Genomic DNA, 17,583 nt, shown 5'->3' on the forward strand with positions numbered 1-17,583 from the left:
TAGGAAGGCGAAGCTGGTACAGACTGAATCAGTTGGGTATAAATGTTATGCTTCTTTTAACCAGTAGGAGGCAGATTACACTGTGACCAGACTGCCATCCACACAAAGGCTGGTGTCACACAGACACCTCTCATCCGGCGTTTGCTGGATGAAGGCAAAGTGCTTGGACCCCAGTCCACCCTCTTACACACTCTGAGCAATGTTCATCCTGTCTATAACTGTAATCATTGAGGAGTACCTAGAAGGAGGCAGGGACGGAAGCTTGTGCCTCACCTCTTAAGAGATTGCACACAAGACACAGGCTTTGTATGACAAAGGCAGGGAGGAGAGCAGGAGACAACAAATTCAAACACAACCCCAAACCCACCACACGCCAGCCTGAAAGCAGGACTGAGGCAGGCTTCTGAAGGTAAGCCATGTAGTCGAAATACGTAATCAAAGAAACAATTCAATACCTGATCTTAGGAACTGTAAAATCTGAAGGAAGTTTTGAGATTTTCACCATTTGTGGTCTGTTTGGGAATTTTTCAAAGATTCTCAAGCGCAAAGGGAGTTTTTCTTTGGTGTCCGCATTTGCTTCGCTTTGCTTTAACTAAAGGGTGTGGGAGGGAGAGAAAAGAGAATTCCATTGAAATGAACAGTTCAGACTTGAGAGAATAACATGTAATTACATATACAACCGGTAGATGGCAGCAAAGTCCCACCAACACAACACAATAATCCCTCAGATTGTTCTCTGCATCAGGGAAATGACAAGTTAACACCAAATTAAACCAGTCTAATAAATAGATAGATAGATAGATAGATAGATAGATAGATAGATAGATAGATAGATAGATAGATAGATAGATAGATAGGTAGGTAGGTAGGTAGGTAGGCAGGCAGATAGATAAATAAATACACAAACAAAAAACAAAAACAAAAACAAAAAACCCAGAAGGCTTTGTTATTGTGCTCCCAAACATAAATCTCCTTTTATCCCACACCATACATTACCTTTTGCTTTTTACTTCTGATTAAACATTCAATTTATTTTATATGCAGACATGGTAGAAGTAGCATGGACTTGCAAGTAAGCTAAAGTTTGTGTGGAGCCAGTATAGAACTACAAACAAAATTTTGGCTAGAATTCAATCCATGCGTTCTTATCTTTTCCCCCCTCTTTCCAATGCTAGTTTTTCTTGTAAATTCCCCTCACTTCTCTTGGCTTCTTAAGAAGACCACTCTGAATTGCAGTTAATCTCTCAATGATCTCTCAATATCTTCTCTGATTTCTGTCCCTCTCCAAACCGTAAGATTGGTCCTACCAATTCACAAATGAGATAAGAGGGCATCAAAGCTATTTGCTTATGGCCCCCTTTTGAAATGTCTTTTTACTTTAAAATGACAAAGTTTTGATCAGGATTGTGGAAATTAGCAGTAGAAGTCAAGAGAGCTTTGATAAACAGAAAGGATGGGCAGGGTACCTCTTACAGAGATGTGAATTGGTCAGAAGGAACAGAAATGCTGCATTTGGACACTAGACTTCAGTTCCAATGATAGATGGCTCAGCTTCCATCTGATCTGGAGCGAATAGCAAGGTCTTGGGTCCTCATTTCTAGTTTTCTTACCTTTCGCTGTATATGATCATTTCATTTTAATTTTGTAAAATATGTATTACCTTAACTACTCAGACATGTATTAGATTTTGTGAATAGCCTTTGATCTGAGGTGGAAATCTTATTCAGGGAGAGGGCTACTGCTGTTTGCTGTCCTTCAGTATGGCGATGTATGCAGAAGTCATGTATATAACATGGTGGCTTTTTGATAATGTTGAAGATGTTAAGGCAATAGTATCCAGGGCCACAAAATAAAAAGCACAGACATATCCATGTCATGAGAGTAATACGAAAAATGAAGGCTTATGAAAAAGTAACTGATTTCTAACTGGTTACCGATATAGAACTGGTGAAAATTTGCCAGTGTAAGTTGGGTCCACAGAGAAAGAAAAAGCTGCTGACTTATTAAGGCAGACCAGACAGCAGGGCGGTCAGTGATAGCATACCAACGCCTGGTAAGATTGATGGCACTGAGAGGCGCTTGCTCAGTTGCATTTGCTGACTCATTTGTTTAGATTCTCGTGCTGTCACTTGTAGAACCAATCCCATGAGCCAGATTTTATGAAAAACACTGGGGCTATAAAAACAAAAGGGTGTCTGCCTTTCCCCTCACCCAGCCCACATCATAACCCATAACCCAAATAGCTAAATAAACAGTTATCCATAAAAGATAACGGTTACCCTGGAAGAGAAAAGACCAGAGTGCTTGGGAACACAAGGCAAGAGTGAAGACAGAAATAAGCAAAATAAGTCAAGGTATAATTTCCCAAACTCTGATAGTCATTTTAGGCAGGAGCATGACTGTGCGTGACTAAGTTGGCTGCCAAGGAGGGTCTGAATTGTATATTATGCTAGTAAGAGACACCAAGGCAAAGGTTACGTTGGTCAGAACATCTCACCAAAATGAAAATTCTAAGACCTTCCCTAAAACCCTCTTCGTCTGCCAGCTCTTTCCGTTCTCACCAGAACCTCCCTGACTGGGCTTTTACTCCCAAGTCAGGCCCTGGTCATACATTTCTCCATTCCACGGTTACAGAAATCTCAATTTTTGCCTTAAAACCTTTCTGTTGTTACTCTTATACTTTTAAAGCAAAGATGATCAAAGCCTTCCATTTGGACTCAGAGTCTTACTTCCCTCCTGTCCTACCTCTGTAGTTTTAGTTTACTCGATGTTCTCATTGTATCCTCTTTTAGACCCCATGAATTTACAACCCTTCATTCTTTCGGGGCCTTCTGCTGGTCCCCTCTTCCTCTTTCTTTCTTGAACTTCACTGTGGTGGTATTGTGTTCCCCAAAATATTGTGCACCCTAATAATCTTATCTGGGGTCAGAGACAGAATAGCCACTAGATACAAGCGACACTCAAACCTTTAATCCTAGCATTCCAGAGGCAGAAATCCATCTGGGATCTCTGTGAGTTCAAAGTCACATTGGAAAGAGCCAGGCATGGTGACTCACGCCTTTAATCCCAGAAAGTGATCCTTTAATCCCAGGGAGTGATGGTAGAAGGCAGAAAGATATATAAGGCGTGAGGACCAGAAACTAGAACCTTTTAGCTGGTTAAGCTTTTAGGTTTTGAGCAGCACAGTTCAGCTGAGAGCCATTCGGATATGAGGACACAGAGGCTTCCAGTCTGAGGAAACAAGATCAGCTGAGAAGTTGGCCAGGTGAGGTTAGCAGTGGCTTGTTCTGTCTCTCTGATCTTCCAGTGTTGACCCCAGTACCTGGCTCCAGGATTGTTTTTATTAATAAGACTTTCTAAGATTCATTCTACACTTCACGAACTTCTACTTGATTTCAGGATTTTAGTTCCTCATGTAGTTCTTCAGAGAATCTTTCTCTGACCACCACATTCTGCCCCTTAGGAGATCATAGCATGTAGGGCTCCGCCACAGAATGATGCTGTTTACGTGTGTCAAAACAGTGAGAAATCTTCAGTTTCTTCAGGTTCATTCTAACACACATTTTTAGCAGTTTTCTAGGCTGCTATAGCAGTTATCAAAAGACTTGTAACTCCATGAATCAGAAGCTACCAACTCCTCCAGTGTCAATGAATTAATTTCCCAATTGAGGCTTCCCCTGAGCCGAGGGCTCCAGGGAAAGTTCACCTTTACTATTTCCTAACTTCCTACAATTCTCTGCAGGCTTGTGGCTCATTCCTCCACCTCTATTTCCAGTGCCACATGTTTTCTTCCCAGTGCCTGTCCCTGAACCTCCCTCCTGTTTCTCTAATAAGGAAAGCAGACATCAGATTCAGGACTCACTCTCATCCAGAGTGACTGTTTTCTTCTGCAAAGGCCCAATTTCCAAGTCAAGTCTCTTTCTGAAGCTCAGTTTTGGGAGATACTTAAACCCATCATACATAGCATCATTTCAAATAGTTTGTCTCACATAAGTCTGGCAAGGTCTTTTTCCAAAAGAACGAGGCCCGGAGGGCTGGGAAGCTGGTGGTGTTTCTTTCCTCACATTCATCCTGTCTGGGTCCTGGCATAGTGGTTAACATGAAGTCAGCTAAGAAAATAGCCACTGAATAAATGGCACTAAGTGGGTGACAGAGAGAAACTCTCACATACAATATAGAAGAAAAAGAAAGCCTGGTAGGGCAGGCAGAGATGTAGATGGTATCTATTTGTTAATTGTGCCGCATAACTTTTCTGGTGTAGCGTGTAGGAACTTTCTATTTGCAGAATTGAATAAAGTTAGACTCTTGTGGCATTTAACTGGTCATGATGTTTGTAACTGACAAGCTGATAAATGGATCATGTTTAGGTTGACACATTTTTGTCAGTGGCATGATGGGGATATGTCAAACTATAACTAATCATTCTCTAGGACACAGTGATCAGTACAGTAGGCTAATAATATTTTTAAAAATCTTGCTTCCATGTTTTAAAAATGAATCTTATGGAATTCTAACTTGCATTAGGGGTATTACTATTCCCAAGAGCATTTAAGCTCCTTAGGGGCTAGATTCCACTTTTAAATTTCCTTTTCATAGCACCCACCCAGAGAGTGAAAATAGAATATGGTTGGAAATAAATTAAAGCTCAACAGGAATTGGTCATTGAGCTACAAAACTACAAAGAGCAGTGGCAAAGCTCCTGTGAATGACTCAACATTCTCCCTGGTCTTGCAAAGCTTCCTCTTGAATGGTGAGAACCAAGGCTGCTCAGATATGCAGCCAGGTCTGGAGAAGAGAGCAAGGGGGTGGCTGCTTGCACAGGTGCAGTGAAATTGCCTCCTATGAGCAGGAACAGCACCTTTCCAGAAATTCCATGAGCCCCTTCTTTTCCTGTGCACCTCCATGAGCCTCTACAGCCATGCCCTCATGTCTACGGCAATGGCATTTGTGAGTCCTGCCTGTAAACCACCCAAACGCCCATCAATAGACTAGAAAAACAAACCTTATCTATTTAAACACTTGAAATGAATGAGATACAGCCTAATATAAAATGTGGTTAAATTTTATAGTGCAGTATTGACAGCAAGAAGCCAGACATAACAAAAGAGGATATATTGGGAGACAAGGCCAGCAAATAGACAACAATATTCTATATTGCTAATTTTCAGTGAGGTCAATGTTCTAGGGGCAAGTAGAAAACAATGGCCAGATAGTTGTAAGGGCAAATGGTTTCCAAGGTACAGTTGTCTTGATCTGTTCAGTTTGGGTGCATTATTTTTGGAAAACATCAGCAAATGTCCTCATCCTATGTTTATTTCAGTTTATTGAAAAGCTTAAAAGTAGACAGATGATACATTTGAACAAAATCATGTAACTTCTATTTCATCGCTATTACAACCTGACCATTCTGACTTCCCTAATCCACAAACTTGACCAAGACACAAACACAAAGAACAAGATGGGAAGTAGATCCAGGGGTGGGGTGTGCTGGTGGCGGGGGTTGCTGGTGGCGGGTAGTGCTGGGGGCAGGGTGTGCTGGTGGCAGGGTTCCTGGTGGCAGGGTGTGCTGGGGGCGGGGTTGCTGGTGGCGGGTAGTGCTGGGGGCGGGGTGTGCTGGGGGCGGGTAGTGCTGGGGGTGAGGGAGATCAAGGTCATCAGATCAGATAAAAGTACTTCATGATACTTTGAAACCTCTCACAAAGTTAATTAACATTCGGTAAAATGATATTCTACCTCTTATTCTAACTTTTCATTCTTTCTTGTCCACACACATTTTTTAAAAACAGGTACACTTTGATGCAGATGAATGACTAATATCAGTAAAAGGACTAAATATGAATTTAAGATTGTTAAACTATCCCCTCTCCAATGCAAGGTTTTTAAAAATAAAGTAATTATAATTGTAAATGACTGATAAAATTTAAAATATCTGAAGCCTTGAGGGGAAGACACAGTGCAGAGGACTTTGAGATTTTCCTCTTCATGTTGAAAAGCCTAATGTAAAGAATGGCACTCCGGAAGCAGTTGATAATGGTTTCAACTGAGCAAGAAGTCTGCCTGCAGTCCACAGAGCATGTGATTGCCTTGTGACAGGCTCACACAGCAAAGGAGAAGAAAGTGCATTTGCAAAAGAGAAATTACAACCAAAGAAAGAAACAAGTTTCAAACCTCAAGCTTTAAAAAAATATATAAATCTAAGCTTTCGCTCTTCCACAGCTCGGCATCTGTTAAGCTGAGATATCATTGCACGCGTTGGGTGGCTGAGAGTCTCTGCTTTCCCAGCCCTCTCAAGAGAGTTCGGGCATAATTGTGCTGCATGACACATACCCTGTCTGCCTCATTGCTTCCATCTCCCTGTTTCAGCCTGTGCTTTCTTCTGCTGAGGGACTCAGACACTACCCCGCCACATCTCGTTTCAGAACGCTGTGAAAAATGACTGAGCGGGAGGACTGCATTCATGTTTGCTGTAATTTTTTGGTGTGATTTTTCTAAAAGAAAATAATTTAGAAAATACCTAGACTTGTGAAATATCCTCATTTTTCAAATCAAATCCTTGCTGGATGAAGGGGGTTGTGCATAGATGTGTGAGTTAGTACAACTGAAGAGTGGCCATTAGCTGTTCAGAATATGAAAAATCGTCACACTGTGTTCACACAGGAATCCTTCCTCTAAGTTATGGAATTAAAGTACGGCTGGATTCTCCATGCATCTTTACCTGGTGGTGGTGTCTGGTTTTTTTGCATCTACACTGACAGCAATTCAGAATGCAGGATCTTTGTGAACTACACATCATCATTTTTCAAGGGGGCTTCTCTAACTAATTTGTTTGCACAAATTTTACAACCCAAACGAAATGGCTTCTGGATTAAAACAGATGGTTTAGGTGGGGTAAAGAGCAAACATGTTGGCTTTTAATAATGTGTGCTACCATAAATACTTGATATAAAGTGTGTGGACCTTGCTTTCCCTGCTCTGTGAAGTAAGGAGCACCTACAGGGAGGAGCTTTTATTTTTACACAGGCAAGGGGCAATGAATTCATACACACAAAGGGCAATGAATTCATACACACAAAGGGCAATGAATTCATACACACAAAGTGGCAATACTGTACATGTCACAAATGTTTACTTAAAATATTTTCTGCTAATTTCCTTCCTTTTACAAAATCTTTAGCAAGTTCAATACTCCCAAAGTCAAATGGATTTTTATTACCTTGGTGCATAAATTCAAGCCATCCATATTAAATTGGAAGGTTCATTTCTCAGTTGGTCTATGGTTACATTTCTATATGATAGCTGTTACCTAAGAATGTTCATAATAATTTTAAAATACAGATGAATTAATTGTATGATATGTATTTAAATTAATATTGTTTTTATTTTTATTTATATGTATGTGGTGTGTGTGTGTGTGTGTGTGTGTGAGAGAGAGAGAGAGAGAGAGAGAGGGAGAGAGAGAGAGAGAGAGTGAGAGTGAGAGAGCATTTATGCATGTGGTTATTCTCAAAAACCAGAAGGTGACATCAGATTCCTTGGAGCTGGACTTACAGGTGTTTCTCAGTCACAAGGGTGCTGGGAGCTAACTAAGGGTCTCCTACAAGAGTAGCAAGTGCTCTTAACTGCAGAGCCATCTCTGCAGCTTGTTTATATGAAAGCCAACACCCCAAAATTCTCACAGTAATTTCATAATGTGAACTAATTAGTTGAATGTGATTGTTTGCTTTTTTGTCTCCCTAGAGGTTCTGCTCTGTTGCCCATGCATCCATATGGTAGGCCTGGCAAGGCGGTGGGGAAGAGCTGGGTCACCAGGGACTGCAGTGTGGTTCTGCACTTGCGGATTTAAGAGCTCAGCAGAGCACTTAGGAAGGACAGTGGCATTAATATTACCTCATGACATGTCTGAAATGTTTACTTTCATGCTCTTTACACTGAACTTCATATCTTACAAGCTTTAAATGTCCTTCAGAAGGTGTGAAAAATATTTCTAGCAGCTTTTACTGGTTGGTAAGAGGAAAAAGGAACTTTAAGAGTAGACTGCCTTGTTGAACTGACCACATGAATTGTTCTTAGATTATCATTCATTAAAAACCTATTAATGCAACTAGTTAACTGTTAGAGAATTGCTGATAAGTCAAGATTGCTTTTGTCTGCTTTTTTCTTAGAAATTTCAACACCTCCATTTTATATTAGATTTCTTTTGTGTTAGTCAACTGAGACATAGTTGTTTCCATTTAGGAACTGACTGAGTCATAGAAATATACTCATTATGATAAAAATGCACTGTTTTCCTCTACTTCAGATGAAATCACATTAGAATTTCATGTAATCTAGATACTTGGTTCATATTACTAGATGAATATTCCAGTAAGAGGGGAGAGCCAAGGTAAAGTCTTTATATGTGTACTACACACACGCAACCACACACACAATCACATACACATGCACGCACACAAACACAGCATATGTAAAGGTGTTTGTACAATTGCCATCTCATTTTTTGATATAAAATATATAGTATAGTTTTTGTCAACTTGATACAACCCCAGACACACTCAAACACCTTGGAAGAAGGAATCTTAACAGAGGAGTTGCCTTTGTTCCACTGGCCTGTGGGCATGTTTGTGGGGACATTTTAAAAATTGTGTAAGTTAAAATTGGTGTAGAAGGCCCCATTCCACTGTGCGGAGTACCATGTCTGGGTTGTATCAGAATGGCAGCTGAGCAGGCCAGAGAAAGCAAGCCAATAGGCAGCATTCCTCTCTGCTTTTTGCTTTGACTTCCTGCCTTGTCTTCCTTCAATGGTCGACTGTAACCTCTAAGATGCAATAGACCCTTTCTTTTTTGAGTTGGTTTTGGTCGTGTTTATGCAGCAGCAGCAGGGACATTAACTAGGTCACACAGGTAATAGCATATCTTAGTAAACGGTGAAAGATGAGGATGTGGAATTGAGCTTCAGTTCAGTTTTTAAACTCTTAGGCATTTTGGATTTCAGTGCTCTCAAATGAAAAATGAGGATTACATTCTTTTATATAAATGCCAGATATATAAGTGAGACAGCCTATTTATTGCTTGTAATCTGAATCAGTCTGGAAATGTACTATAGAAACCAAGCTATCACTGTGCCAAGTAGTTGTGGAATTTACCAGAAGTTGAATTCATCTGAAAGGGGGCTGTATAAAGAAGACTGAATGTGTGCTCTCCTACTCTCTCCCATGTCCTCCTCTCTGTCCCCTTTCTTCCTCTTTGCTGAGGTGAATTTTTTTTTTTAAGATTCCTAATTGTAAACATGAAATCAAAGATGGAAATAAAAAACACTTTTTTCCTGATCATGTCTCCTTTACTGTTCTAACCACGCCAAACTGACTTCTTTGAGAAGAAGCTGTCTGCTTTGCTCTGCACTCTGATCTCACCATAATCCTCAGGAGGGTTCCTCCAGGCTCTTTCTTTGTGGTTAACTTCAGGGGTCACATGATTATGCAGTAGACTCACTGGCTTTTGTCTTAGTCTTCCTCTAAATCCCTCCTTCAGGAGCTCGCACCCCCCACCCCACCCCCAAATCAAAAGAAACAACATTGTGCTTCTCTGGTCCTTAAAGTAATTCTGGGACTGACATTTATATGCAGAAGTGCCAGTCCTCTGAGCATGACCTTGAATGTCCTCCAATGCCGCACCCTATGTGCCCCAACCTTGTTGGCTATATCTTCCATTGTTACACTTGTTTCTCGAAACCCCCAGAAACCACCAAGGAGCCAGTTTCTAGTGCAAGCACATAAGGGTCCTTTTACTGTCAGGTTCAACCTGGGCCATGACCAGACAGATGGAGGGAAGTGTAGCAGCCACGGTGGACCCAGGGGTAGAGGGTTTTATAGGGAAAAACTGCAAGCCAGGGATCACATGCTTTGGCAATTCGGGACTGGGTAGAAGGAGTATGGGGCAAGGTGATTTTTCGAAACTATTGGTCTAGACTTCTGGTGGGAAACCACATTTGAAACTATTGGGTTGTATTTTTGGTGGGGAACCACAACTTGCTCAGCAGGATTATCTGGGTATCTTCAAGGGCCATAAACCGCAGACAGAATGTCTGCAGGAGCATACTGCTCCTATCTGTTGAGTTGTCAAGGCACATTCCTAAAGTCCTTCCTGTAACTGAGTACAGCAGGTGGTCTAAGATGGTGGCCCTACCCTAAAATGGGTTCTGTATTGCTTCCACACCATTCAGTTCTGTCCGTGTGACTTCATAGGATGTCACTTGCTCACAGCAGCTATTCCTTCCTTAATGTAAGTCTCAAAACTCCTTCCTAAACCATCTGCTATAGGAATATTCCTCAGAGAAGCAATTAATTGGAGATTGGGCAGTAAACATGGGGGCTGGATATCACCCTCAGCACTTTGCATGCTAATATTATTTAATCCTTACAGTAGCTCCCAGGAGTAGGATTCACAAACAGTGCTATTGTCATATCATTCTGTGGGTGAGGGCACAGGTCCAAGGAGATCAAATCAGTTCTGCTGAGTCACCCACAAACCTTCTGATTTCTGAACACGAACTTCCCCAAACTATCTTGCTCCCTCCTAATCTTGTTTCTACATAACAGACAGACTGCTGTTTCTGCGATCCCATGCCTGACAGTCTCTTTATATAGAACTCTCCTTTCTACTTTACTAACAAAATTAATCATTTCTGACATTTCTTCAAGCTTGTGAAGTCTAATCTGAATCGGACACATCTTAAATTCCATCTTGCTGGCCTGGGCTCGGCACTATACCTTTCTAATAATGCACACTTTTCTCCTATTGAGATAGCAACTTTTTAGTGAGTGAAGAACTATTTGTGGCCCATGGCTTCACACTAGCCTATCATGCTGAAGGGGAGAAGAACACAATGGTGATGGGATGAGCAGAGAATGAAACAGCAGTGATGACCATGAACTGGCTGAGGTGGGCCATTGTGCTATTTCTCATCACTCTGTTACTCTTCCCTGGATTTCCTTATAATGGAAAATCAGTCATACTGACCTATGCTATCAATCTCTCTAAAAGTTCAAAAGAAAAAAGGCAAATCATTGGATTTTCTTCAAGAAACAAGAAACAAAGCATTGGCTCTCAATAGAGTATGTGTTTCTACTGTTTAAGACTAAAAATACATTAAAATAAGCTAAACAGGACCTATATACAAAATAAATGTCCTTATATGAAGCTTTATATGCTATCATCGAACAAGGTAACATTATTTTGACTTTGACATGTCATGTTATATTATTTACCATAGAAAATTCTTACTCCATTTTTGAAAGTCCACTATATTTTTGAAATGATTATTTTAATTTTTTAAAATTTTTATTTTTTGTTTTTTTGAGACAGGGTTTCTCTGTGTAGCTTTGTGCCTTTCCTGGATCTCACTCTGTAGCCCAGGCTGGCCTCGAACTCACAAAAACCTGCCTGCCATTGCCTCCTGAGTGCTGGGATTAAAGGCATGTGCCACCACCACTCGGCTTGAAATGATTTTTAAACTTATTTAACAATTGCAAAAAGCACAAAACATTTCTGTATGTCCTTGATCCATATTCTTCTTAAACTCGCATCTTATGTAACCGTGGAACATTTCCCAAATCCAGAAGTTAGCCTTAGTTGTGTACCCTTAATTACAGTGAAGGGATTATTTGGAATTGCCATGCTTTTGCACAAAGGCCTCTTTCTTGTTCTAGAATTCCATCTAGGACACAGCACTCTCTTCCATGGCCATGTCTTTTGTTCTCCTCACTGCTGTATCAATTACTCCAATTTTCCCTGTTTTATTGATGTTGATGGCCTTGAAGATAACCACTTGGGTAGTTTTCTAATTACCTCTTAATTCAGGATGTCTGATGTTTCTCATGGCAATGCTGATGTTTTGAAAGTTTTTGGCAGAATGCTATGGAAATGTTATACCATTTTTACCACACTTGGAGGAATATGAAACCAACATGCCTTACTATAGATGGTGTAAACTGCTGTCACCTGGGTAAGCTGATGTCAGCTAGCTTCATTCACACTGTAAGGTTACATTAACTAAGTGCCAGTTACTAACTCCAGCTGTCCCTTGGAATAGATCAATTTAGCTTTGTGTCTTTGAAGGTAGGGACAGCATAGAATTTGCAGACACTTGTGAAGATTGCTGTAATAATTTAAAAATATGTCTGAGTGGTGTTTCTTTTAGGTCATGCAAATATGGCTTCTCAGAGTTTTTGCTCTGATTTTTGCACCCACCAGCCGAGCAGGTCTTGCCTGTAGCAACAGCTGGAGTATCCTCCTGGGGACTTTCTGCTTCTTGTTTGGTTATTTCTGTTTCTCCACACTTCTGAGAAAAAAGAAGGCCATCTCTTCCATTTATTTATTTAGTTATAGACTTGTAGCTTTTTCATTCTTTCAGTGTTTTTGAAACTGGGTCTAACTATGAACATGAACTCTTAGGTCAATCCTTAGGGGATAAATCAGTATGAGTCTATTTATTTTAATGCTCAAAGCACTCATCCTTCTGGCACTGGCAGGGTATGTGTGACCCTTCAGAAGTATTATCTACTCTTCATACATATTTTCTTACCCACATTCATATCCCCCCCTTTCTCATTTTTTATATCACACAATGCTGGGGCCAGACTTTAGCATTAAGTTTCCTCCTTTGTTACTAGTATACACAGTTCCCTCTCATTTAAGGAGAAATATGTTTCAAGACCTTCAGTCAAGTTTGAAAGCACAGATAGTAAGCTACCCCTAATATATTGTGTTCTCCTACATATAAACAGCTATGCAAAAGTTTAATTTAGAAATTAAGTACAATAAGAGACAAATTATAGAAACTAGTAATGAAATATAACATTTATAATAATACTATAATAATACAACTTGTATAAATTATGTAATAATATAATTGTATGAATGGTGTCACTTAAAATATCTTACTACATTTTACCTTTTCAGTTAAAGGAAGCACTTTACAGATCATCTTGGATGTCTGAAATGACAACATCATTCATTACTTGTGCTTTGAGCCTGTGATTAAATAAGGTTTACTTGAACACAGGCACTGCAGTTCCTTAACAGTCTATATGGCCTGTGTGAAGACTGAATTGGCTGCTAAATGATTGATGAGTGGGTGATGTACACAGACTGGGCACACTGGACTAACAGATGACCCATGTCTGTAGTGTATTGGGGGCAGGACAGAGTGGGATGGCCAGAGACTTTACCACATTGCTTAGAGTATCAAGTACTTCAGAACTTATAAGTTGTTAATTTTAGAATTTTTCATTTAATACTTTTGGTGTGCAGTTGACTTTGAATATCTCAAATTAAGGGAAGAGAAACTACTGAAAGAGGACTACTGTATTATCGCTATTAAGTTTTCTTGTTCTCAGGAGAACTATGGTATGCATGTGTGTAATAAACCTCATGCATATGTGTCTATATTTAGTTTTGTTTATGTTTACTTACACGTGTGCATGTACCTTGTAGAACTGTAGAACCATATACATGTATATATCCACTTATCTATCTATCTATCTATCTATCTATCTATCTATCTATCTATCTATCTATCTATCTATCATCTATCTATCTATCTATCTATCTATCTATCTTTATATTTCCATTCATCTATCATCTATAATCTCTCTTAAAACAAACTGAGCTCATACCATTACTCTACTCCAGTCTAACTTCACATTCACTTTTTGAACTCTCCTCTTTGCTTATTTGTAACTTCTTTTTCTGTCTTTTTGATCTTCAGGAAGTTACCTGATTTGTTTCATCTTAGCATTCCTATAAAGTTGTATAAATTATGCTATAACAAACAAACAAAGCACATTAAATTTGACTGTGCCTGGACCCTAGCAGTGCTCTTTCCCTTTAAGTAGTTCCTTTTCGGGTATCAATCACACATTTCTAAATATTATTCCTTAGAGTGCCTGCTGTCAATAGCAGAGTTGTTGAAAAGTTTTGCATCCTTTGATAAAAGATTTTATTAGATTCACTCTGAAAATTTACATTAATCAACATATTTTATGCAAAACAGAATGAAAATAGAGCTAACACTGAGCAAAACAATATGCATATTTCTCTTTTCTGAGAAACATTGTAAGACATTTTTTTATTAATATCAGAGTACACAATATTCATGCATGAGAAAGTCAGGGATCAGTTTGCCTTACTATGTTTAATAATGAGCAAGTTTAACCTAGAATATGAGGAAAGGTCAACAATGAAGTCATTCATCCTCTAGTACAGGAAAGCTGAATGACAGTAAAGGGGAAATAAAAGACAGATTCTGTAGCTTCTGGTTAGCCTTGGTTATCATTAATTAGGAACCTTTTGTCTCAGATCTGACCCAATGCTTGTCTGTACCCTTCCCTCCTGTTAGCCACTTCTCTGAACTAGGCTGGTTATACGGAAGCTTGCTGAGCTGTCTGACTGCCTGGTATAGTTACTGGATTCGAGTACAATATGTTTGATGTTTGAAGACATTGACATCTTCCTTCTGGAGAACAGTAAGGATGGAGGCATAGTAATCCTACCATGTGTAGCCTGGATATGACTAGAGATAAGATCTTACCCAGAGCATTAGCAACTGCTGGAGAATTAAGAAATATTCTGAGACTAGTCCTGGGAGTACCATATCTTCTAGTTCTCTCCTATCTTGGATGGTTCAGAGGAGTTCTCAGTGGCTACCATGAGAAATGCTAAATGGATGTGGGAAGCCAAAGGGCTTCCATATAACCAGCCTTTTATTTTCACTGGAATCTATGAAGTGATTTTTCTCTAAGTTCTTCTGTTGCTTGCCTCTGCTAAGAAGCATCTCTCCATGTTTACATTGAACTCCCAATGCTTGTCTATACCCTTCCCTCCTGATAGCCACTTCTCTCAACTACGATGGTCATCCAGGTGTGTGAAGTGAATGAGAGCCTGTTGGTCATTTCAGCAAGGTCAAGTCTTTAGGTGTAGGTCATCCAAGAGACTAAGGCACTTAATTCTAAATTTTCCTGTCATAGGAGAGCAAGATAAAAATGACCTGATCAAAAATACACTGAGCCACTTGAGCATTCAAATAGTCATGAAATTCATTTCCAGGACTTTTAGAGTAAAAAAAATCACAGGAAGGTAGTGAATTTTGAGAGCAAATTATGTAAATGGGAAGGAATGGGTGCCTTTGCTGAATTTCATGTTCATTTTCACCCACACTCAAATGGAAAGCAAGCTGTCTCATAGCATCTATTAATACAATCTAGGTTTTCATTAAGGAGAAAATTAAACATTGGCAAACTCATGCTGTTCTGAGAAACTGCTGCTCACACAGAACTCAGTCACAACAGCTCCTATGCCAGTGCTTGGCATGCAAACCAGGGACATCCATGGTCCAGCTTTTCATCCAAAATTGGCTGTCAAACCCTCCCTGATGATGATGATTATCTTGTCTGCACTGGGTGCTGAGGTTTGAGAGAGTGGAGAGGTGTTAGCATATACCCAGTAATGAATAGGAGAGATGCTAAAGGTATTTATTTTTTCAAAAGTCTCGTACAGTATAAACAACAGCAAAAGAGAACAGACATTTGGCATAAAGGATAGAGCTGGAACCAGTGAGTACAGCTAAATTCAGCTTCTAACGCCTTCCCAGAGGACAATATCAGATATCCCAAGACCTTGTGAGAGGCTGGATCTAAAGTCCTATGGGACCATAAAGATAGCATAGATACCAGTCCAGAAGGAGGAAACAATCAACTAGACAATATCCAGGAGTTAAGACCGACATCATCAAATTGAAAATGTCACATCACATCTATAGATACAGGCTGAGAAAATTAGGGATACTCAGGTAGTAAAGTCTATGTGAATATTTCAAAATCCCAGCAACTTCAAAGTGTGAAATGTTTCTGGCTTCATGCATTTTCACAAGGGATATTCAGCCTGCATTCAAATTAGACTACAGAGTGGTAAAGTTATTTGCATATTCTTGTCTCCATTGAGCCTGATGCAGCATTTTGTTTATAGCAAGGACTCAAATATTTGATGAATAAATGAACAATCAGAAACTAGGAAGGCTTTGGGAAAAATGGGAATATATTTGAACTATTCGGAAGAAAGAAGCATATGGCATGCATGAAGCTTGAGTCCACAGAGGCAATCACATCTCACTAATATGTATGCTTGGTTAGTACTCAGTTCTTTCTAGGATAAAACTCATTCTAATGCCTCAGAACAGGTAACACAGCCATGGATGTGTGTGCTTATGATTAAACAGCTGTCAGACACTTCATAAGACTAACAATTTTGCTTTTGTCCTCAGAACCAGGACAATCTATTTTCCTATTGTCTATGACAGGAGCTGGAAAACAAAAGAATGCTGTTAGATTTCACTTTATTACTGCCCTTGTTGTGTTCAGTGTTTGGGGGCAAAAAGCTCTTAGATATGTTCTGCTCTTGATTAAAGAGAGGAAAAAGAAAGAACATCTGTGGGGATCAGGAAGGAACACTGCTGGGCAGAGTTGAAGAATAATGTCCCCCAGTTTGGGCAAATTTTTACTTCACTCTTTACAAAACAAACAAACAAACAAACAAACAACAGAACCATAATAAACAAAACAAAACACTGAGATAATCTTGATTTAATAATCTTTTAGAATACTGTGAAAATCTGTATCAAATGTCATTTTTGAGGGTGGGGAAATGGCTAAGTTAGAAAATTGCTTTCTACACAAGCAAGAAGGTCTGAGTTTAGATTTCCAGAACCCGTGGAAACAACTGGGAGTGGCAGCATACTCCTGTACTCCCAGATGTGGAGGGTATGTGCATGGAGATAGGGTGATCTCCAAAGTCGATTGGCCAGCCAGCCTATCCAAGTTCAGTGAGAGACTCTGTCTGAAAAGCTAAGGATAGAAAGCAACTGAGAAACGACAACCAGCATCAATCTTGGGCCTCCACATGCACACACACAGAAACATCTACTCTAACAAGTAAAGCACACACACACACACACACACACACACACACACACACACACATCATTTTGAACCAGCACAATTAAAGACTGACATGATCATCACTTTGCTATTATAAACTTGAAAACATAGTCTACAGTCTTAGGGGTAGAGTTCATTATCAAGAGACTTTACTAACCAAGAACAGAGGTCCTGGAATGTCAGGGCATGAGACAGGTAAGGATTACACAACAGTATCATTTGAAGGTAATCTGGTTTCATCAAAAATCATCTGAAATGGAATTTTGCAACAATTTATAGGAATCTTCTTCCATGGAAATCTCACATTGATAAACTTTTAGGGATTGATTCAAAGCAAAGAAATGGCCCTAATGCTCACCACCCTGCTCCCAGTTGGTCTAGACTTCTCTTGCTTCCAATATTCAGGCATGGATCTTCCAAGTTTTTGAAAGTTTCATCTTCAAGTTGGAGAAGGAAGCTTTGAAAATGTTCACTTCCCAGGGCTGAAGTTATAAAGCTCCCAAATCTGGGTAGTTTAGTGGTGCAGATATTTACTGTCTGAGAATTTGAGACCAAGATGTCCCCAGGGTAAGTTCTTTCTGGATGTTCTGGGGAG

The 17,583-nt window shown here is 39.7% G+C and overlaps 1 protein-coding gene across 3 annotated transcripts in view; it reads right to left on the reverse strand.

Annotated features, from left to right (window-relative positions):
• The window catches only part of Nalcn (sodium leak channel, non-selective), a 301,887-nt gene that overhangs the window by 82,077 nt on the left and 202,227 nt on the right, over window positions 1-17,583 (reverse strand). For all 3 annotated transcript variants that reach the window (XM_006978781.3, XM_042285329.2, XM_015997513.3), the window contains one exon: window positions 456-592. In XM_006978781.3, the coding sequence (XP_006978843.1) occupies window positions 456-592 (137 nt within the window). The remainder of the gene's footprint in view (window positions 1-455; window positions 593-17,583) is intronic.

Source organism: Peromyscus maniculatus, chromosome 9, assembly GCF_049852395.1.
Source record: "Peromyscus maniculatus bairdii isolate BWxNUB_F1_BW_parent chromosome 9, HU_Pman_BW_mat_3.1, whole genome shotgun sequence".
NCBI lineage: Eukaryota > Metazoa > Chordata > Mammalia > Rodentia > Cricetidae > Peromyscus > Peromyscus maniculatus.